The sequence below is a fragment of the Hydractinia symbiolongicarpus genome, chromosome 7, assembly GCF_029227915.1.
Source record: "Hydractinia symbiolongicarpus strain clone_291-10 chromosome 7, HSymV2.1, whole genome shotgun sequence".
Taxonomy (NCBI): Eukaryota; Metazoa; Cnidaria; class Hydrozoa; order Anthoathecata; family Hydractiniidae; genus Hydractinia; species Hydractinia symbiolongicarpus.
The window spans coordinates 4,244,553-4,268,527 of NC_079881.1; the positions used below are offsets into that span (position 1 = coordinate 4,244,553).

The following is a 23,975-nucleotide window of genomic DNA, read 5'->3' on the forward strand; positions in this document are numbered from 1 at the left end:
TTTGATTCACCTTTCTAACTTCCGCTAATATAACCCTGACGAATGCAATGATAGCTAAGCCACATCCATTGATCGGCTACAGAACATATCCTCATTTCCTGCCAAAATATATTAAAACATGTTGAAAAAATTTTGAAGTTCGTCCCCAAAGTTATTTACGTGATTCCTTTATTAGATCCACAAAATCTGAGCTTGTCAAAGTTCACTTGTCAATGTTTACAGCAAAAACGGACTTAGGGACGTTATTTGGTTAGATTCCAACTCTCAAAATGTGGTAATTGTTGCTGACTTCAGCGGGTCATTTTTCTGAACCTTTGTTGGACCGTGTGATGGATTATTCCGTACAGTTTGCATGTTGGGAAATGTGAATAGTGCATTTTGACCGCTACTTGCCGAACCTACCCACTTTAAATTTCCATCTTCTGAGTTAACTAAGACGCGGAGCTAAATAGGCGTACACGTGCAAACGCAACCTTGACTAGTGCTGACTAAAAATATTTAATGAAGATATCAAATAATGTGATTAATGGCATTTATTCACAAAACCAAATAGAATAAAAGAAATTACACATAATAAGGTTTTTATTTAGTCTATATTTTAGCAGCTGCCAGTTTTTATTTAGCTAACTAACATCACCTTCTGCTACCATAACGACGCTAATCAGATTTTTGTTCTTGCCAAAATTTATGTTCTACCTTGGAAGCATTTTTAGATTCACGTCATCTTCTACTAAATGATATCTTCCAATTAATTTTATCCAAATTGTCATTCGATGTAAAAAGAATCGTTTATGTGAATTTTTTGTTATTACCATCTATAAAATGCCGCCTTTGCTGCTTTTAGAGGAAAGCCTTTTTAGGCCAACCCTAACAAAGCTCAACTTAAACACAGTTAAGCCTATTCATAACAGAAAGGGATGAAGGAAAGTATGGCTTGCTTTATATTAGCAAGGCAAATCGTTATTTAAAAATCTAGGTAAATTAAAGAAAATTGGTGAAGAAAGATATCAAAAGTTTTCTTCATCTTTTCATCAGCAGTAAGATTAATACGCTTTACTTTATTTGCATTTTCATTAAGACCTTAATTAAAATTGCTGCAGTCAAAGCAGGTTGCTTTAATGTTCTTTTTACTGTCTGCTTACATCTAAAAGCGCCAAACTCTCTATACGTGAAAAAGTTATCTATATATTAATACGCCTTGTGTGTGTGCACGAACGGTGAGGCCATGACACACAAATCGCGGGTCACTTTCTTATGACGTGATGTTACGCTAAAATTTACCAAGTTAAAAAAAACGCAAATCAGGGAGTTACTATTTAAACATTTAATTCTCTTTTCTCATTACTTTAAAAAAGAAAACTATTTTTCTTTATTTTATTAAAACTAATTTTTATTTTATTTTTAAATGTTTTTATTTGTTTTTTTTTTGTTTTAAAAGCTCCGTTGGTCGTTAATTTAATTTTACTCCCGGCTACCGTGTGCGCGCAGTATCACACGGAAACAAAGTTTATCAACTGAAAAATGAAAACCGAAGCGAAGAAGGTTGTCTCTTTTTCAAAGTAATCCTGAAAAAAGTTATTTCAAACAATGTTTACTCATCATGAGGTTAGATTAAGTCTTATCTTGTTTCTTCTATCATTTTTGTATTCTGGGACCGAGGTTGCTTTCTTTTTTTAAAAAAACTATCGAATTCGAATGATAATTCGAATCTAAGAAGTAAAGAACAAAACTGTTGTCGTTGTAGAGCGACTGTTGTTGTCGAGCGAGAATAAAAAAAGTTTATGTTGTGTTCAGAAATATTTGTTATAAACAAGAAAAACGTACGATGATATACCGTCAAAAAGAGAACTGATTGGAGATGTATCAGACAATTGTAGGTGGCTATACATTTTCAATTTGTTTTCTTTTGGGATGAAGCGAAGTTTAATAATCGAAATAAAAAACTTATTGAACTTTTATCCAGAGAACGCTAGATAGCAGCCTACTGAGAAAGCGAAAGAAAACCAGGTGTGTTGTTTAGATTATCTGGTAGAGAAATGAATTTAGTTGAATAACGATATTTAAGCCGTTTACACTTTCAAAGCTAAACTTTCCCTTAAATATGAAGTGAAATATGTCTTGCGCCTGAATATATTCTTTTTTGTAAAAATATACCCTGGGTCAGTTAAGAATATCTTAAGAATATGTCCTACCTCGATTGTTTGTTATAAATATAACAATAATTTGCCAATAGCTACAGCAGGCTTTATTTCATTAAGGCATTATATATTTTCAGGACATGGCCATGCTAAGAATATATTCAGAATAATTGAGGATAGCATTTGTCAAAAAGTTAAAAACATTAAGGCTGAAACGGAATAATTCTTATAAAATACACGGTGCATAATATACAGAAGAATTTACATAAACTTTAGGAGCTTCAATACTGTGTCCAAAAGTTTTGCTAAACTAGTGTAGAACTCGTACAGCAAAATCTTGATCATCATATAAAAGCAGCAGCGCATCGCAGATATGCACTTATAAAGAACGAGAATGTTACAGTATCATAAAGCTGCAACTCAGTTATGCACATATATAAAAAAAGAATGTTTATATATAGAATAATGAGAGAGAAAGAGAGTTTCCGTGTTAGTTGCTCGAGTAAGGAGGAGTGTGCTCGCGGATGTTAATCAGTAGTTAAATATTAATAGCCGATGCTTACCTAATATACATAGTGTGGTGTCAGATGAAATCTCTCTTCTGTTTTCAGTCCCATAATTGAAGGTGCAAGATTCTCCGCTAAAAACTTTGCATAATATTTCGACATCGCTCGCCGCATTTTCGTCATTTTGTTTAATTATTTTTAGCAGATATTCCTGAATCTCTGGATTAACAATAAATGCTCTTTGTATTTTTGATAATAACTTTGTTAAACCGGATGATGTAGAACAGGAAATTAATTCCTTATGTAAATCCAAACCTGTTAAAGGATTACTGACGCTGACTTTGATTGCTGGACTTTTCCCTGTCGATGGTTGTCCCGCGAATAAGAAGAACGTATTCAAATTAACAGCATAACCATCTCTTATTTCGCAATTGAAATTTTGGCTTGATGCTAAGTAATTAATTGTAGTTAAAATTGAAGGTAATACGAATCCGATATTTGTTCCGACGGACTTAGCGATGGCGTCAATGAACTGATACAAAGGTTCTGTCAAAACTTTATTGTAGTTTATTTCATGCTCCATGAGTTTCTTATTTAGTTCTGCCCAAGTTTCATCCGATTGTGATTTTATGATTGTTTTTATAGACATTTTAATTCTTTGTTAATACAGTAAAGAAGCTATATTGTTACGTCGGCCGTTCGTCGCTAAAGCTGTCGTTAATATAACGGACGTGATTGCAATGCATTGCTTTTATAAGCGAAGAAACCTTTGCATTGCAATTTTAGGAGAAAGCTATCGTTAATAACGGACGTGATTGCAATGCATTGCTTTTATGCGCGAAGAAACCTTTACATTGCAATTTCAGGTGTACGCGTTGGTCGCGTAGGTCGCGTTGGTTTGTACATGTATTTCCTTTTTGTGGTTTGGATTGTTACTGTAGTTTTTTGTTATTTAATTTTAATTATTATATTTTTGTGTTTGTTATTTTTATTATTACTTGGATTTTATTCTCTTTTTTATTTTTGTTGGCCTACGCGTTGGTCATGTATTTTAATTTAATTGTAAAATTAAAATGACAGGTGGTATTCTAAAGTCTAGCCAAACTTTAAATGTATTTTTTCTGTTGTTACTGTTTTTAACGCTACACACTGTGTAATTCAGTGTTGATGTCGTTATAAAAAAACTAAACCTAAATCCTAAACTTAAATCAATGTTTACATCTGTTACGTTACAATTGTTTGAAATATATTCGATTCTTAAATTCGAAAACACTGCATTGTTATCTTCTTTGCTTTTATGCGTGATTTTCTAGATTATAAGTTTGGGTCTGTTCTTTGAATATTTCGGTAGATATACAATATGCAAAATGATTCAAGTTTTTATATTTCTCTTTTATGTGTTTCAACTATTAATTTCTTATATTTTGAGTTCTGGAATGGCCAAGCAACTATATAGTTTTAGCGTATTTCACTTTTTATGAACGATCGCTAGACACCTTTGATTTTGTTGGACATTTTCCATTTTATTTTACAATTTTATTTATTTACTTATTTTTTTGTTGCACATGCGTATATTTTTAGACGTTATGTTTCAGCGGTTATACACATAGAATAATGCAGATTGTGAGCAACCTCGATCCCAATGCATTTTTTTATCTTTCTGCCATCCCGTTATAAAAGAGACATAGAGTCCTGGGTCGAGGTTGAAATGTGAGTTTTGAAAATTCAAATAACTGTGTTGTATGTTTTTGTTTGGTATCCCTTACATCGGTTTAATGAGAGATTCAATGGATTCTTCCACGGGAATTCAGATAACTGTTAATTTCTTATATTTTGTGTAAAAGGGTTGCTGTATGCAATAGACTGATTATTTGATTTTGGTATGACGTGTTACAAACTGTACAGTGTGGAAATTTTGTAATAACTTTATTTGTATAACTGGGCAGAATATGTTGGATTTTTTAAATGTCTGATATACTTTTTTCCCTGTTGTACTTCTGGCATGGCAAAGCAAGTATAAATTTTAGCAGATTTCACTTTTTAAGTAACGGTTGTTAGACGCCTTTTGATTTTGTTGGACATATTGCATTTTGCATTGTTGTTGTTGTTGTTGTTGTTGTTGTTGTTGTTGTTGTTGTTGTTGTTGTTGTTGTTGTTGTTGCAACTGCTTATATTTCAACGTTTTGGTTTCAACGGGTGTAAATATAAAGTTACCAAGTTTCCATGCTGTATATATGTTTTTGTTTGGTATCCTTACATGCATTTCATAGAGACATTCGGTGGATTCTTCCACGGGAATTCGGCTAGTTATATATATTCCACGAGGAAAGTATTTGTCAAGAAAATTAAGAACTTTTGTTTGTAAGAATATACTCTAAACAATGGGCCAGAATATCCGAAGAATATGTCTAAGCTTGATTGTTTGTTTTAATATCAAATATTGTATGATGCACAAATTTAATTAGAAGTTTACTTTTTTATGCGTATATATCTCACAAACTGGACCTTTGGACTCCAATGCAATGGGCAAATACACCAGGGAAAGTTAAGAACATGAAGGCTGAAATGAAAAAAAACACTATTCTTATAAAATACAGCGCTTATACCGTAGAGAAGAATATATAAAATGTAAAAAGTAAGTTTTCCGTTGTTACAGTTTTTAACGCTACGAAGTGGTTGATGTCGTTATAATAAACCTTAATGTTAACAAAGTTAAATCAATGTTTACATCTTTTACGTTACCGTTTGAAATATTATTCGATTATTAAATTCGAAAACACTGCATTGTTATCATGCACGGCACGTTTGCGCATTGGGAGAGTTGCTGTATGCAACAGACTAAATAGCTAATTTGGTATGATGCATTAGAAACTGGAAGTTTTGCAATAATCTTTTTTTGTGTGACTTAACGATTTTTTCCTAATGTCTGGTATGTTATTTTCCCTGGTGTACTTCTGGCATGGTAGAGCAAGTATATAGTTTTAGCAGATTTAGCTTTTTACATAACCGTTGTTAGACACCTTCGATTGTGCGATTTGCATTTTTATTTTATTTTATTTTTATTTTGTTGTTGGACCTGCTTATATTTTTAAACGTTCTGTATAATGCAGATTGTGAGCAACCTCAATCCCAGGGCTTTTTGTCTCACTTTTTTTAATTTTTTTTTATTGCCGCACATGCTTACTTTTTGGACGTTTTGTTTCAGCGGTTATAGATATAGAATAATGCAAATTTTGACTTTTAAAAATTCAAATTACTGTGTTCTTTGTTTTTATTTGGCAGCCATCATATGGACTCGATGAGAGATTCAGTGGATTCTTCCACGGGAATTCGGCTAGTTTAAGTTAATTTAATCATTAAGTTTTTTTCCTGTTTTTTATTATGGTGGAATTTTCCAAGTAAACGGGCCACGTCTTCAAGTAAGAAATTCAATCTTTGACTGGTTTTTAAATGTTTAGCCCCTAACGCCATGTTTGTGCAAATTTGGCTAGAAATTTTTTAAGCTTTATAGTTTTATTATCCGCAACAGAACATTAACCACGCTGGGAAAAAACCCTTCTCTGAAATAAAAAACAATTTAATGATTCAGGATTTTTCAGACAATTGCATATTACAATACTTAAAAATAAATAAACAAGCAAATATTCCGCTTCCTGTCTTCGACGCTTGCTTCTTATTCACTTTCATTTTCCTTGCAAATTTTCAGATCGCAGTATTGCTTTTCAGTATCCATTAATGTTGTGAAACACCATGGTCGCTCTCTTTTGCCACCTGGGTTACGACAATAATTATGCTTACCAAGCCCGTCGGCTTGGTTACTCGAATCGTAGTCATGACGATGTGGATACTTCATGTTCCAGGGTTGGCACGTTACTCCTTCTTCTGTGTAATCCAACTTGCCTCTGTAATCACGACCTTTAGTAGCTTTGCTAACGCAAACATTTTTGCTTTCCGGGCTTGGAATTTTATTACACTTGTACATAGCTCTGACTCGAGCAATGTTAAGAAAGGATAAATAGCTTCGTTGACCAAGATCAGTTTGTAGGTACCGATATTTTTTTTGAACTTCAATTGTTGGCTTTTTATTTTTGGAACCAAATGTTGGTGCGAGATTCATAATTGACCAAAAGTCAAATGGATATCCCATGCTGTCAATGTCTTTCGATATTTCTAAATGAAGAGGAAAGCAGTAAAGCGTGGTATAGTATAAATAACGTTTTAAAAAAACAAGACGATATAATTCGCAAAAATTTCTTATCGCGAGATACACAAAAGTCAGGCAGTTGGCAACATTAGTTCTTGCGCAAAACAACTTTAAATTTGTTACATTCGCAAACATGGATGGGACAGGAGTTCAGTAGTTAAAAGGGTTAAATTTCCTGAGTATAATAGGATAGTGGTGGAATACGATTAAAGGAACAACAAATGTGTGTTATTCTTTTTATTTATCCATCTTCGCGAAAATAAATTCGAGCGAACCACCTCCCCCTCCCCTTCCTGAGAAATAAGATTTAAACTTACCAAAAATATCGTTCATGAAGTCATATATGTTTTTCTCAAGAACTTCTATAAATTTACTTCGATCTGGCCTGTTGATTTCATTTTCCAATCCAACAGCTTGTCCAATTAGACGCATGACAGTTCCTTTATCACCACAAGATTCATCAACAGACAAGATTTGCTGACCAGGAAGAATACCATCTCCTAACCAACATCTAAATGTTTAGTTGCAGTGAAATGAAATAATCATGTCGTGAACCTAACAGACGACGTTTGGAAGTCTATTTCTGCTTTTGCAGTCCTTGTTTCTGCTCTTTAAAGCCAAGCTGCAGCTTAACAGTTGTTAGGCTGTTGCTGTTTAGCTGCTTCATATTACGATAATAAGGAACCTTTTAGATTAACCAAACTGAAAACAAGAAAAAAAAAAAAAAACTCACCCTATTTTGTGGCTTGAGAAGAAGATATGAGGGACCATTTTTTCCCAAAACTCTTTGCTGCTGATATTCTTCATTAAAGATTCGCTGTTTTTTAAATGCACAAACGCAAGACAGCCTTTAAATGTCTTTTGCCACTCCTTTATTGCATTTTTAATTGCAGATTTTGTTTCGGGTTCTAAAACGTTAAAGGTTGAATATAGTGCGTGGTTATGATACTTCATGATTTTTTGTGTTTATCTAGATGCACAAACATGCCAAATTTGGAGATCCCATCCTTCTCAATTGATTTATTTAGTAAACATTTATGAAAGATTACAAATTATGATTACATGCAAGCATACATGCATGTAAAATATTCTGTTGTAAATATGGTTCCAGCGAAATTAGATAGGGTAATACTCGAAACTACTTCTTAAATTTCTATGAAATCTTTATAAGCCTATCAAAAATTATGGAGGGGTGCAGAATCCTTCCCACACACCCTCCCGATCATAGTATCAGAAAAACCAGCATTGTAACCGCGCAAAAATTCACGAATTTTCTATAGGGAATTATGTAGGCCAGGTAATATCTTTTGATCAGCAGAGGCATGCATTCTGCCTCTTTGTTTCGACGGGAAATTTCCCTTAGACTCCACACTAATTGGTTTCACAAGATGCCCTGTGGATGAGGTTTGGAAATCATGTTTTTGGGGCGCAGAAATGGCAAAATATTGCATAAATTGAAAATTTTATCGGACATTCTTCAGGTGACTATAAAGTATTAGATAAAAAATGTGTGCTTGGAGAGCAATTTCATATGATGGTGATCTTATTTCAGCACGGTACACTGAACAAAGCTGAATTATCATGCTTCAGTTACTTCGTTTGGGCTACAAAAATGGGGCACTTTGTGACATTTATATGAAGTGTTAGGTTCCTTTTTGTGCTGCAAAAAGGAACATTAACCACCTTGCGTATAAAAAGGAAACCACAATATGTCAAGTAATTAGTTCCTCTTTGAAATTTCACAGGGCACCTTTGAAGTATAGAAATTGTCTAGCTGTGTCGCTATTCTAAGTTTGCAGCTATTAAACAATTTAGAAAAAATGTTTTGTATTTGTGTGCTTTATCTACCTTAATTGAAACTAGCCTTGAGCGCATAAAATTTCCATGAGAATTCACCTATCCCATTTTTTGTCCATTTAACTAAGCGTTCTTCTCGGATATTAAAATAATTTTCTCTTACACGAAAGCTTTACGCGCAAAATAATGTGTCAGGGAAAACCCCCAATTGAAATTCTCCAATAAACAGAAAATAATTTTTACACAAAATTAAATCAACCAATGGACAGCGTGGCCACAATTTACCCTCTTAAGTAATAGGAGAATTGATGTTAGTTGGTGTGGTTACTATTCTCACTCAAAACAATATTTCATAATAATCAGATCAATAAAAGTAAACAGTCAAAAAAAGCGGAAAATTTGTTTGCGACCAAGTGTAATTTACCCAACCTTAACAAAAGGGATTATGCTGGTTCTCCCAGGTCTATTATTTTTGATTCACAGACAGACATTGAGCATTATAGTACAGAATTACACTCAAACATTTCTCCTTGCTTCTTGATAAACATAATACAAACTGCAATACTCACTGAAACCCTGACTAAATTTGTAGTAAACAGTGTTATTCTTCCAAAGATGACTCTTACTGACAGCTCTTTTGTTGCTATCATCACTCTTGTCGCCTTCAAATAACGATTTTTGCTCTGGATCTAACCGCATATCGCCTTGAGTCAATCCTTTATCTAACGGTAAAGGAAGGTGAAAACTTTAGACTAATTAATTTTATAAGCAAAGTAATTAGCTGCATTTCTTTTATTACCATGGTTAAGGTTCAACTCAGGTGAAGCGCTGATTTCTTCATCATCATTGTCATCATCTTCGTCGTTTTCCTTTTCGTCATCATCAGTGTTTTCAATTTCGTCAGTATCTTCAGCATCGTTAGACCCTTCAAAGTCATCAGGTTCACCTAGTGTTTTTGCAGCAGTTGTATATGGACATATCAGGAAACCAATTAACAAGAGCACCTGAACACCAAGATATCTTTTCATGTCTGTCAGCAGACTGCCTGAAGTATAAAAAAAGTTTCCTTAAAGTTTAATTGATTTTTTTGAGCAAAAAAAATTTTTATGCACATTTTTTAAATTTACCAGTCAAATGCAATTAATTTTTACTTTTAGCAAACATTTATTCTTATGTTGCTCTCAAACACCACGTGAGTAATACAGGACTCGCAAATTATAAATAAACGAAACAACAATAAATTTGTACATACCAATATACCAATACAGTCCGAACTCAAAGAGTAAACCTTCCAAATAATGTAACTTTAAACACGAGCGCTTTTTTATCAAGTGAGATGCTGGCACTCTAGTTCAGGTTCACTGGTTTTTGTTCATTTTAATAAGCAGGGTGAAAGGTTCGTTGTAGCTATGAATAAATCACACATGAGGTCACACGATAAACATGGCTTATTTTTTTAAAAATCCAATAGGTTTAGACTTTGTTAACATAACGTTATGTTTTGCAGCTTGTATTTCTATACGATGTTCTCTCGGTGTGGTTTTTCATAATCATTACTATACGTTATGTAGTAGAAAACTTGCGGGTCGAAAGTTTCTTCCGCTTTAGAGTGGTGTAGACTTTGGAAAGTTTTGGTCGAAAGTAACTGGTAGAAGCATTTAGCGAAGAAGAAGGTACGAGATAGAATTCCCTTGTAATTAGCCACTATGTGAAAGGTAAAAAACAAGGCTATTGGATATTAGCTATTGGTTGAAGAGAAGGAAATAACTGTGTTTTAAATTATCCTACAAATATGGTTAGCCAACATTATTGTAGCACACAAGCAGCCCTCGTTTTCAAGAAATACTTTCCGCAAAAAAAAGTCTAAATAAGATTATTTTTTTGCTATGATATTTACTATATTCTTTCTACTTAGCGACAGTTCACTATGCAACCTTGTCATTTGCATCTACACATAAAGTTAAAGAAAGTTCTAGATAAATAAATTGCATAAATAAGCAACTACATAAAAAAAGAAGCAATAAACTATTGTTCAACCATAATGTTCGTTGTAATTATTTGGAATAATCGAGCATTTTCGTAGACAGAGTAGTTGTTCGCCAGTTGAATTTCCAGAATGTTCACACCATGATCTAGCATATTTGTTGAACTTATTGTGAATTCACGACATCTACTTTGATACCTTACTAATATATTTAATTCGTAAAGAGATTGTTTTTTTTATCATACCTTGTTCCGTAATGTTGCATGAAAGTATTAGCTTAGTTGACTAAGCTTTCTTTCAGAATTTCAGTCTCTCTCGTAAATTAAATTCACTGATCAGCACGAACTAAACTGCGTCACATGATACACCCCTTAATTGGGACATACTTTTCAGTAAAATGCAAAATGAATATAACTGTGGAAAGTTTATCATTTCTTGAACATGATAGTTTAGTAGGCGGCGTTTCGGGAGATCCTTCTCCCATCGTCGGACAGAGTAAAATGATGTTGCGCATGTATTTATATAATTACAGAAGATCGAAATTCATAAAAATTAACCAATCAGAAACGAGCTGATAATTACAGTTAATTACGGTAATTAACATTTTCGGACCTGGATGTAGGTAACTACTTTTTCTGTAGGGCTGGTAACCAAATCTCAGGAAGTTGATACGAGATGCTGTTTATGTGTTTGTTACGTTCTACACTGTTGATGGTTTCTTTAGTCTTCCTGGCCGTTGTTCTGGATTCTCTGTCAATGATTTTCTTCTCATCCCAATTAAACTGATGACTTCTGCTCCACCTGTGGTCCGCAATTTAGTTTTTCTTTATATCTCCGTTTCTCACTGCGCGCATATGTTCTTGTACTCGTTGCTTAAACTTTCTTTTTGTTTCGCCTATATACACTGCGTCACAATCTTCACACGGGATTTCGTAAACAACATTGCTTGGTTCTTCCAGTTTTATTTTGTCTTTTGGTTTAGACAAAGTGCTTCTTAGGGTGTCTTTAGAGGTAAGAATGCATTTGATCTTGTGTTGCCTTAAAACTCGACGAAGGATCTCGCTGGTACCTGGTACGAAGGGTAGGAATGCTGATGCGATAAATTCCTCTGATGGTGGTAATATTTTTAAAACCATGGGGCTGTTTAATCAAAAACTTTAGAATTGTATAAAATAAATTCAAAAAATTAATTTATTTCTTTAATTAATTTAATTACTTTATTTTATTAACTACACTAAAGAAAAATAAATTAAGTGCAAAAATAAATGCATTATTTTTAATACGCCATTTTTCTTAATAATTACCCCCGTGATCTCAGTTGCTATTCCGCTCAGAAGCTACAGAAAAACAAATAGGCCAGTTTTACTGACAGTTTAGATGGCTTTGTTTTGACCGCTCGTACGTACTTTACCAATCAAAACGGGCGATTCGAAGAAACATGATGGTCATTTTAGTTTATAAGGTGATGGTGGCCAGTGTTGTTTATAGGTCTTTTCACCTTTTTGTCTTCTATAAGCTTTTTATTTTTGTAATATTGGTTTTTTGTATGTTCTAAAGTGTTTTAGGATGTTTGGCTAGGAACGAAGAATTTTAAGGCTAGCTAGCTAGCTATAGCCTTACTTATTACTATTCTATATGGTATAAACGCTTTTTATTCTACCCATTATTTACTTATATGTTAAGGCTGTAGCCATTTAGCTAGCTCCTATCTTTGGCTGCAAAGTGAGAGTATAAAAATGCAGTTTGCCTACAACAATATTCTTAAGCAATTAATCTTATGATAAATGCAGTTAGTTAGCTAGGTCGCTGCATCTTTCATTTTTTCCTGAAAACTTTTTCTGCAAATAAAATGACTGAACAATTGTTTTAGCTGGACGGGTAACGACAAGCGGTTTCCTGTGTTTTCATTTAAACCGAAGTTTCAATGACGTTTTTTTTGCTATGATAGGGTGACAACAGTTGATAAACTCTATTTTTATTGCAACTAATGTGGGCAAATTTTTTGAAAAATATATCACAGCCGCAACACTATAATGGTGTATGCCCTTCATTTGATTTACGACATACTGTATGTCTGTCCTAAAGCGCTCCACCTGATCGTATGACACAGTTACGGCTCTTATTAGGCAGTTCGCTGAGTGTTTAATGCCGGATCACACCTTGCCTAATGACTTACCCCGGCATTTCGACGCGGTTTCCCGTTTAATCTCTTATAACAATGCGATGAATTAGTGTGTTTGTGAAGTCGAATTTCGAAATGCTCTTTTTTTTTCACTTTGTAGTCACCGAAAAATGCATGTCTCAAGTGTTAATCGGCAAATACCATATTGCGCCGTCAAAAACACTAATTTAACGTCAACATCTTAAGTTCAAATATTAAAGCTGTTACAATGCAGTTTTAACTTTGAGGCCCAAATAACTTAGAAGTGAGGTGATGATGTCAGTCATATAAGACGCGTGGGTAACTAGGGACAAACTGGGATCAAATTGAGCAAGTTTCCCAAACGTAGGTCGCCGAATCTGTTTCAAAATGACCGAGTTGGTGACGTCCTCAGAAACAACAAAATCTCTGTAACCGTTTGTTAAAAGTACATGATTCTATACATCTTTATTATTGACTTTTTAAGATTCTTTCGATGAAGGCAACGGGCATACAAATTTGGAAAAAATAAATAAATCATTTTTATACTTGTGGGGACATGAGTTTTAATTGTCACGTGACAAACATCATCCGTACCAAGTTTTATGACTTAAACCCCAATACTAGCAAGTAATTGTGGTGGGGAATTTTTTCCTCCCTGAAACTACACTACAACCTACATCCCGACATGAATAGGGTTAAAGAAAATATAGACAGAAATATGATGCCGTATCCCGTATGCTGTATTTTTTTATCGTTCAATGTATTGTAGATTTCATTTTGACGAGACGAGACGAGTAAATATACAGCAATTCGGCGAGGATTCCGTTGAAAGCAAATGCGATTGATACATTTTTTTTTTACACAGAATTGATACAATGTCCAACAAAAGAACGGGGAAAATTCAAAAAAAAAATATTTAATATTTTACTGCAGAAGGTCATTAATAGGACAAACATTAATAATTTTTATATTAACAATACAACATAAGCAATTCAAGATTGCTTTGGCCCCGCTGTATGACTTTGGCCCACTGTCTGACTTTGGCCCCGCTGTCTGACTTTGGCTTACTGTCTGACTCTTCGTGTTTGAGGATCAAACCGGATATATTACCGTATTCAAATTTTTATTACCGAACCAAGCACTAACGTGTACAAATGGAAAAATAAGGGCAGGAACTAATCACGAAAGCAAATACTCTTGAATCCACCTTAATACGCCATTTCGATCTGCAAGCTCTTAGGATGAAGCGATCCTGATAAAAAACTTGAAAATATAGTTATTAATTTTTTTTGTTTTATTTTATCCGAATATCTTGCCACAAGGAAGGAAGTACCATAGAGAAGATATAGACTGCAACGTTTGTCAGCTCATAATATTTATCCAGTTGATTAGTCTTTTATGAGTTTTGTAAAATAGATCCACAATGTCGCAGTGTTTGCACTCTCATCCCTATAACTAGCATATGGGTTTGTAAAGAAACGAAAAACGACAAAATCTACGACATAACTAAGATATATATTTCTCTCCAGTCAGCATATTTACACTAATTCAAAATTTTTTAAACGTCCGAGATAATATACTAAATATAGCAAACAGAATAAAATTGTAACAATAGAACTATCACAAAAATTCTAAGGGGATAGACTTTATCGTGTTATTTAAAATAGGTCGGTCATGCCCTGCTTTGCTTTTTTTGATTTTAAATTAAGCATAATTGAATTGGCAGAAATCTTCAACTGATTCCTCCATGGAAAAAAGGCTGTTTTAGTGGCGTTATTGTTACAGTCAAAGTCTTGCTAATAAACCTTATTTTTGAGAAAAAGGTACAAGCTGGTACAAAAAAATTTTGTTTGCTTTATGAATATTAAAAGGCCTAATGTTGGTTTGTGTGCAGCAGCGTGAAACTTGCGACGTTCGCATATTATTTTTAATAATATATTTGGATATTAAATAATAGTACGAGAAAAAATGAAACTAACCATTGGCAATTTCTTCATTTTTTTCTCAACAAAAACTATATAGCCACCGCACTATATAGACGAAAGAATGTCAATTGTAAATTGTAAATAAATTGTAAATTGTATTTCAATTAATTATTTCATTTTAAAGAAAAACTCTAAAACGACTTTCGTTTGCTATGAAAAAGACGTAAACAAGTTAATAATCTCCTTCTAATCGACTAATCAAAAAAGAAAAAGAGTCCGATTAGATTTCATTCGAGCACAAGATAATCTGGTTAATTGAGATCCCTACCTATCATATGACAATGGCTGGAATTATATTTGTAATTATGATGACAGTGTCAACAGCTGCCGTAACAGGTAAATATTTTCTAAATCATATAGAGTAGTTTCTCTATGTCCCAAATACCTAAGTCTCAAACTTCTCCCTAGTTTGACTTAACACTTTCGTCCCATTTTATCAACCTTATGCTATTATTCTTCCCTTTTTTGGTTCCTTACAAGTATGTTTTTTATAATTTATAGCGAAGTTATAAAAGAATCAAGTAAATAAATATAAATATATATAAAGCATATTTCTTATCAAAACACTCATAAACTTTGTTACGTTGTACACAGATGACGTTATTTTTTCTCTCAATTGGATGAGATCATCAACATTCTTATCATCCCAATTGGCCTCAAACATGGTAAAACACAGTTGGATCATTTTTCGTGGCGCACTTTATCTATTTAAGTGGGGTTTTTTATCCTCTCCTCTCCTCCCCGCCCCTTTTCAAACCACCACCCTTCCCAAAAAGAAAGCTTGATCGGAATAGGGTTAAAGTGAAAGTAAATCTCGTCCTAGAGAAAAGAAGAGAAGAAAAAGTAATTAGAAACACTAATTAAAATAAAAAATCAAACAACTAAATAAACATAACCAAAATTAAGAACATCACAGAAGAAAAGTGTAAAACAAAAGAAACTTGCAGAATTTACTTTATGCTTCTTTACTATAATAGTATTTGTTCTTTCTGTGTTAAATTTTAAAAAACAACCTTTTTTTAATGTAAAGGCTTTGGTCACAACTTTTCTTTTATTTAATGCCCTTCCTTGCTAGGATTAATTAGATCAAAGAGAATCTAAACGATTTTATGTAGCAGTCCCGACATAGCGGCTGCAGAGGTAGGCAACTTTCACTTTTTCATTAATGCAAAACTTTACATTTTTGTTTGTCAACTAATTGAAAAGCACAGACGAAGAGAGACAGCAAAGTTATTTTTAGAAATTCCTTTTAGGCAAAATTGCACCATATCGGTGCCACCTTACGAAGCTATTTACAAGGAATCTTTCGAATAACATTATTATTGACATGAAGTTACTATATTCAGGACTATTAACAGCTTGAATAAACCAGATATGATTGTAAATGTGTGGCATTATCATTTTCAATTTAATACTTGCAATATACTATTCTTGTTCACTTAACATTACAGCGAACCATAAACGACTTTTTGAGTGATTAATGGCTTATAGATTAAAACAATTTTTTTATAGCTATTTCACAATATTATCATATAATCGTGAAAGTTCAAGTATTACACAAATAAACAAAATTGAGTTTAAATTGATCGCAGTCATACGGGTAATTTTTTCATCTTGCGCTAAAAAGACGGTCTAGAGCATCAAAAATGTTTGGGATGCAGTGCTTAAACATGATTATGGCTTCAAGAACTGCAGTAACAGGTTAATAATATATCAAAGATTAAATTTCGCGATGCAGGAAATGTTTGCCTTTTTCGCGAGATTTTATATTTCGAAAACACGCAAAATTGTCACATCCCGAGAATTAATCCACGCATAAAAATATTTCTGGCTCTTTGTTTTTTGGCTCTTTGTGTGGTTTTCGCCTTATTCACACATATTTCTCGAACTTTTGCTTTTCCTTTCGCTATTGTGAAAATGTTAATTTTTTTTAATTTACAAATGACAAAGTAGTGTATACTTAGCAGAAGTTAAATATTCTCCTTAAAATTATTTTTGCGTACAATGGTGAGATTGCTTTCTTCCTGTTTTTTCTTCGTTTGTGAATGCACCCTTGCTCAAGAAACGTATTCTCATGTGCTTTGATTTAGGCTCATTTTTCTTCATTTTATTGGGTGGCTGTGACACTCTTAAGGCATCTTCTCTTGTTCTTAGGCACAGACTGCACTATTGACATATAGCGTTGTGGTAGAGCGTTCGCTTCCAGTGCAGGAGGTCTTAGGTTCAAACCCCGGCCGAGTCATGCCAGAGACTATAAAAGTGTGAATCCATCCTTTCTGCTTAGCGTTCAGCATGAGAATAGGATCAGATATCTTAGGTGGTTGTCTAGGTGAGCGATTGCTGTGCTTGCACAACTTTCGTAGCTTAAATGAGAGCTTTAAATGCAATAAGGACCCCTTCGCAGGACCCTCGTTGATATCAGTACTAATAGGAACTGAAGAGGCTATCCTGGGTAAATAATTTAAATAATTTAAATAATAATAATAATATAATAATAATAATAATAATAATAATAATTAAGTTCTTTCTAAGTACAGAGCCAAAAATAACGGAAGCATTTTGGCTCAGTGCACAAAGCATTAATTTAAAAGACGTTTAAAAATCAGATTGCACGACTTTGTATGGACCATTATTAGATGTCAAATTATGCTTGTCAACTCTCACATAATTTTACAAAAGAAGGATTGTTGGGTAAACCCTTGAGAGCTTTTTACCAATAAGATTTGGCAGAATTCAGTGAAAAGCCTATTTTTAATCTTTCACAAGTGAAATTGTCGGAATTGAGTAAAGAAAGGATTGGTAATTAGTCGTTTAGCGAGAAAATCGCGAAATAAACTGGAAATTGTTTGATGGAACAAAAGAGTTTTAAATAAAAAGTTATTGCGTTGTGTCTCTCCCTTTTATTATATAATTTCATGAGTAATTTTATATTTAAAGTGTGTTTCTTTCACTGAAATTCCTTCAATTCGCGAAAAAGTCAACAGGAGGATGGCCTTCTTTCAGACCTATCATCTCTGCAACTGGCACTCAAACATATAACTTAGCTCAGTCATTCCTTGAACTGTTGAAGACGTTAACTACTGATTCATTCTCTGCCAAGGATTCCTTTTTCATTTGCTGACAAAATTCTTAATTATGATCACAATTGTTACATGGCTAATTTACATGTGCACTCGTTATTTACGAACATACCACTTGACGAGACTATTGACATATGCCTTTCTCAGTTACACGTGGTCACTGATATAGTTAATGGCATACGCAAAGAAGATTTTCGTACTTCACTTACTCAGTGTACTAAATATTAAATGTAATTATTACCAGCAGATTGATAGCGTTGCAATGGGGCCCTCTTGTCCAACCCTGGCTAACTCATTCTTATGTCCACCTGTCTATAGACGCTATTTAGATGATATTTTTGCACTGCTCTCATCGGTCGAGCAAGTAGTGTGTACATTGTTATATTAATTTTTAATTTTAGAAGGAAGAAAGTAATTCTTTTTTTACTTCTAGAGGTAAAATAGATGAAGTAAATGGTAAAATTTTTACTAGCTTTTATAAGCATTCAGTGGTGGATACAGTAACTTAGCCAGCTTTATACCTTGATCAGATAAATATGGTTTGGTGTGTTCTTTATTACTTTTGCATTTTTTTTGACTGCTCTGATTTTTGTAGATTCCACGTCAAGATTGACATGCAATGTCATTCGCAGCTAACAAAATCGCATTACGTTATCACATGATTTGTTCTGGCGAAAAAAAATTGTAAAATTTAAAAAAATAAAGGATAACAAATATTAGATTATTTTTACACATAATAATAATCTGATGTAAACGCCTAATATAGACATACAAGTCGGTAACCTGTTGATAAATAAACGGAATTGCCAGGCTTTTATTTTTTGCATTTCGTGTGTCTCGCTACTGCCGCTACCTGCGTGACAGACAGACAGATAATATAGGTATTACAATTTAGATTAGAAAAGTTGTCACAAAATTGTTTTTTATAGATTCATTGGATGTTTTTGTGTCAAAACATAAGGGAGTTGATCAAAAAAATTGTGGATATCAGTTGTACCCACCCTGCAAATCATTGGATTATGCCTTTGGAAACAGAGACGGTGCGTCAAAAATTGTTTTTAAAATAGACGGCGGCGATAATATGTTAAAGCCATATGTTTACATTGCAAAGAGCTTACAGTTTCTTGATGCAGATATTACAATTAAGAAAACTGGAAATGTTCGTCCATCAATCGTTACCTCAAAGGACATTCAAACTACTTTATTTACTACGCTTGGAGGAGGAAGAATTTTAGAAGTAAATGGCATTCAATTTTACAATGTATCTTTAATTGCTATTGGGTGTGCAATGACCGTCAAAATAATCAACTGCATTATTGGCAATGGAATTCCTTTTATACATGTTTTCACTGGACCTGCATGTGGATATGGGCCAAACAATATCGATATCTTTAATTCTGAACTTAATAATTCATATTTACTATTAAAGCATAAAGACCATCTGAAAGTAAACATATTTAATACAAGTGTTAGTAAAGCAGAGAATGGCTATGGCTTTCTCGTTAAAGAGGGACATGGTACTCTTGATTTAAAAATTTTGAACTGCATTGTAAGAGATGAGATCAGTATTAATTCCAGCTTTAAACAATCCAGGAAATCCAATATTCTTAGAAAGGTAAATGTATCGAATACGCAGTTTATTGGAAATAACACGAACAAGTTTGCAATAAAAGTTTCCCATTCTACTCTCGTCAGCATAAGACATTGTCTCTTTCAAGGCTATACTGATACTGCTATTAGATTAGTTGGTATTAATTCATTTAGGATTATTCATTCAAAGTTTATAAAGAACAGCGGGATTTTAGGGGGCGCTTTGTATGCAAAGGAAAGCGCAGGTATTATCACAAAAAGTATTTTTTTTAAGTAATACGGCACAAAATGGAGGGGCAATTTATTGGGAACATGGCTCCAGATTATTTGCAATTAAAGATTCGAGATTTATTTCAAATCAAGCAAGACTTTCTGGTGGAGGTATATATACTGGCATCCAGCAAAAAGGTAGAGGTGCTGAAGTTTTGTTACGCAATGTTACTTTAAGAGGATCAAAATCGCCAGAACTTTCAGGTATTCTAATTCATTCAATGGCTCCAATAATCTTGAGAAATGTCAGCATGATAGTTGTGATAACGTTACCTGGTTGGTCAGAAACCGGATTTTATTGCAGTCGAGGTTGCAATATAGGTACTTTCAATAAAAGTTATGAATACACCTACTCTTGTCCAAAAAACCATGACGTTGAACCAGTTTTTACAGAATATCAGAGAAAAAGTGTAATTTCAAAAATTCAATGCATCAGATGCAAAAAAACAACCTATACAGAGCGGAGGGTAAACTTCAGAATTTTGCACAAAGAAAATAACTCTTCAGTTGTTGGTGTTGATCTAAAATGTCGAAAATGTCCATTGGGTGGAAATTGTGATGGCCGAATAACTAGTCGAGGCAACTTTTGGGGATACCAATCAATGACTAATCATGGTATACTATTTATATCTTGCCCTTTTTTGTATTGTTGTTCAGCCCACGGCACAATATGTATCTCCTATAATACTTGTGGAAAAAACAGAAAAGGAGTTTTATGTGGTTCCTGCATGCCTGGGTTTAGGGTAAACGTTTTTGACGGTGAGTGTACTGCAAAAAAAAGTTGTTGGAAGTACTTGTTTTGGCTGCTTTGCACTCTTTACACTATCATTTACACGGTTTTTTTGTTGTACTACAAAGATGTATTTCTGTTTATTTTAAAGCACTTTAAGAGCTTAAATGAGAAACGGAATAAAAGAGATTTAACTGAACCCATTATTGAGAACTTATCAGATAATACATCCCAATATGAAGAAGTATGCGAAAAGTTTAAAGCTACAAACGAAGCAAGTGAAGATATTAATCAGTCCAGTACGACAAATTATGATTTAGATAACTCCAAGGAATCAAAAGATGACATCGATGTTACCAATGAATCAAGAAAACCACATACTTCAACACATTTCTTGAACGCCAGCACCTCAAAAAATATTGAAGGAGTTAAAACAATTTTGTTTTTCTTTTATCAAATTGAAGCTTTGTTACAAATCAAACAACATGGCCAAGAAAATCAAGCCTTTTTGGACTACAGTAGGAAGATAATTTCATCGGCGCTCAATTTAAAAGTTATATCTGCTAAACTCTCAAAATTATGTCCAAGCGAAAACCTTACGATCATTGGTAAGGAAATTGTTCAAATTGCTACAATTCCATCAGCAATGGCATTTCTTTTTCTTATTCTCTTTTGTGGAGCACTTCAAAAAAAGGGGAGAAAAAGGAATAAGCCAAACGTGCTGCCAACAAAATATTCAAAAAGATTTCAAACAAAGGTGAAGTTATGCATAATCTAACTTACGTTGTTAACCTACACTGGTGTTTCAGCATTCTGCTTGAAGATGGTAAATTGCGTCAATATTAACAACACAGGTCACTTGTACATACAAGGTGATGTTGTCTGTTATTCATGGTGGCAATATCTCATTATGGTGTTCCTTTGCATTTGGATTGTGCCATTCTTTTTCACGACATATATGTCGGTAAGGATGCTGGAGAAGGGGACGATATCTGTTACACAATTTTATATCTGCTTTTCTTTTCCTCCATATGCAATTCATTAATACGTATGGAGAAGAATTGCCGATTTTGATTTTAACGTCGTTAAACGATCTGACGACAAAAAAGAAAAAGATGGCATCGTGGAGTTGTTTACTAATCCATACCGAATACAGTCATCGACAAACAGCACAATGAATTGGGAAGTTGTTGTGCTAATTCGACGTCTGATCTTATCTGCTCTGTGCACATGTATCACTAACCCAGTATTTAAGACGCTTGCTACCTTTCCTGTGCTTCTGGTAATCCAACTACATCACTGGTATGAATATCCATTTTATAACAACATGTTAAATAGAATGGAAACAGCGTCGCTATCAGTTTTAATGCTTTTAAATAATTTAAATTTAATATGGGCGCTGGATTACCTGTACGACTTGTCAAATTTGCCAGGTTTTCAGTTGATCAATACAGTTTTTATTTGGGTTCGAGATATCATCCTATTACTACCACCATTATTCATCCTTGTTATTTTAATGATCACAGCAGTGAAAAAACTTGTTGTAGTAACAAGAAAATGTATCAAAAAAGAAATAAATGACGATATAATTCACTTAGAATATTAACTATGACATCACCTTGCATACGAACCAGTTCTGTGTTTAAAGTTCAGCACGTAATTGAATTATGAACACAAGGAGTTGTAACAGTTTTTTTATCTTCTACGTAGTTAGTTGGGCTTTGTGAAGAAACTGTATTAATGCTATCATTTTATTACTGTTAAGTTAATGTTAAATGCGAAAATTATTGGAAAACACACTCGGCCTGATACGAAAGTATTTCGTTGTGATTTTAATTAGAATTATATTATTTTTGTACTTTCGACCATATTTCTTATCAAAATGAAGCTTTGTTTTTTGTAGAAAAGTCTGTTTCAAACATACTTAATGAAATTGCTAAGGTATTCTACATAATGAAATCTTTAAAACCAAACTATACTTAATCCTATGGGATTATTTATACCCAGAAATTGAAACTGAAAGTCCAAAATTTAGCTCCTTATTTTAATATTTAAATGTTTTGCTATTTTGTTGTTTGAGATTTTTTCATATTATACCATTTTCTGGATCTTATTCGATTCAATTTAACTCAGCTAACTTATTGATTTTGGAAAGGTACGGTGTACACGTGACTAGATAAGCGCCTTTTTTTAAAAAAAAAATATAGAGAGTTGTGCTAATTATCGCAGCCTTCTAAATTGGTTTTAATTATTGTTCTAACATTTCAAGAAAATTATTTTGTTGTACTCATCTATATGGTAATATAGTAATTCTGTACGTAATTCCCGTAGGGGATATGTTTATTTTTCGTGAATGTCAATCCACAAATTAGACCTCTCTTTTACGTCAATAGCTTTCATTTACATTAATGCCCTTGTAATTTTAAGGTTAAATATCTTGGAAACGGGGTGGTGATATCAGTTAATTTACCTGCGCGGGTTGCTCAACTACCTGTGATTAAAATGTGCGAACTGCTTAAAGGTAGGCCAACCCACCTTATGTAAGACTTAAAAGTTGGTGACGTCATGAAAAAAGAATTAAACACTCATATTTTCGCCATTAGCATTTTAAGCTCTGCACAATCGAGGAAGCAGGTTAAAGAACATAAGACAAAAAATATTTGATTTTTCCTCGGAAAATTCAACTGGTCTACATATTTTTGAGTAGTTATGTGTGCGTACGGTCCAGCTATAAAAAAACAATTGCGGGTTTCCTGCCCAACGTCCGATAGTCACTCCTTTGTAAGAGAGGACAAACGTGAAATAATATCAGTTTCCCAAGAAATATAAATTTGGGCAGTACTTGAAATACAGAGGATACTAGACGTACATATATAAAATTTATTTACTGCATAAATCTATATGTCCGTATAGTGAAATACCTATATACAACCGTGTGTAGCCACAGTGGCGGATTTTTAATTGAATTGTCGGCTATAAGTAACGAAAGTTGATGCAAAAGCTAAGTATGTCAGTGTGCTGTGTATAGCTTTTTTTTTACAGCACTTTCACATTTATTGTTTTGAAATAAACCTTTATAAAGTATGTAAAGAAAATGTGGTTTTGAAATATACCATAGAAAAGGTTATGAAAAGTTTGCTTACTTTTCCAGTTTATATGACATAGCTTGCTAGCATAAAACTAGCCACCGCCAAGATAAACCTTTCGTCTAAGAAGATGGAAAATAATTTGCAACTAGTTGATAAGGCCCGTGAAGAAATCCACTTAGTCAGGAGAACAATGAAAAAGAAAAACATAACTTAATGAGGTCTGCAAGGACACCTCAGTACACAATTTTTTAACGGTAATTTGTTTACGCGTTTCTTCTATTGTGTAGTTTAGAGCTACAAACTCTGATGAAGAAAATGCATGTGTGGTTTTGACAAACAATTAACCCTATTTGGTCCCTATCTATGAGACACCTGTGTGCTAAATTTTGTGATCCTATACCTCTCAAAGGCATTCACATTGGCTATTACTTAAAACTAGTTCTAAAAATATCTATAAAA

At 33.5% G+C, this 23,975-nt stretch overlaps 1 protein-coding gene and 1 pseudogene across 1 annotated transcript; one reads left to right on the plus strand and one right to left on the minus strand.

Moving 5' to 3' along the window:
- Window positions 1–5,696: 5,696 nt before the first annotated feature.
- LOC130649152 (zinc metalloproteinase nas-36-like) lies at window positions 5,697–11,531 on the minus strand. Its single transcript, XM_057455379.1, has 7 exons — window positions 10,875–11,531; window positions 9,898–10,052; window positions 9,445–9,690; window positions 9,215–9,367; window positions 7,582–7,756; window positions 7,166–7,359; window positions 5,697–6,814 (listed from the first exon to the last, which is right to left on the minus strand). Exons 3-7 carry the CDS (start codon window positions 9,671–9,673, stop codon window positions 6,318–6,320), a joined length of 1,248 nt encoding a protein of 415 aa, XP_057311362.1. The 5' UTR covers window positions 9,674–9,690; window positions 9,898–10,052; window positions 10,875–11,531; the 3' UTR covers window positions 5,697–6,317.
- Window positions 11,532–19,524: 7,993 nt separating this feature from the next.
- On the plus strand, window positions 19,525–23,312 carry LOC130649262 (uncharacterized; annotated as a pseudogene).
- Window positions 23,313–23,975: the final 663 nt, after the last annotated feature.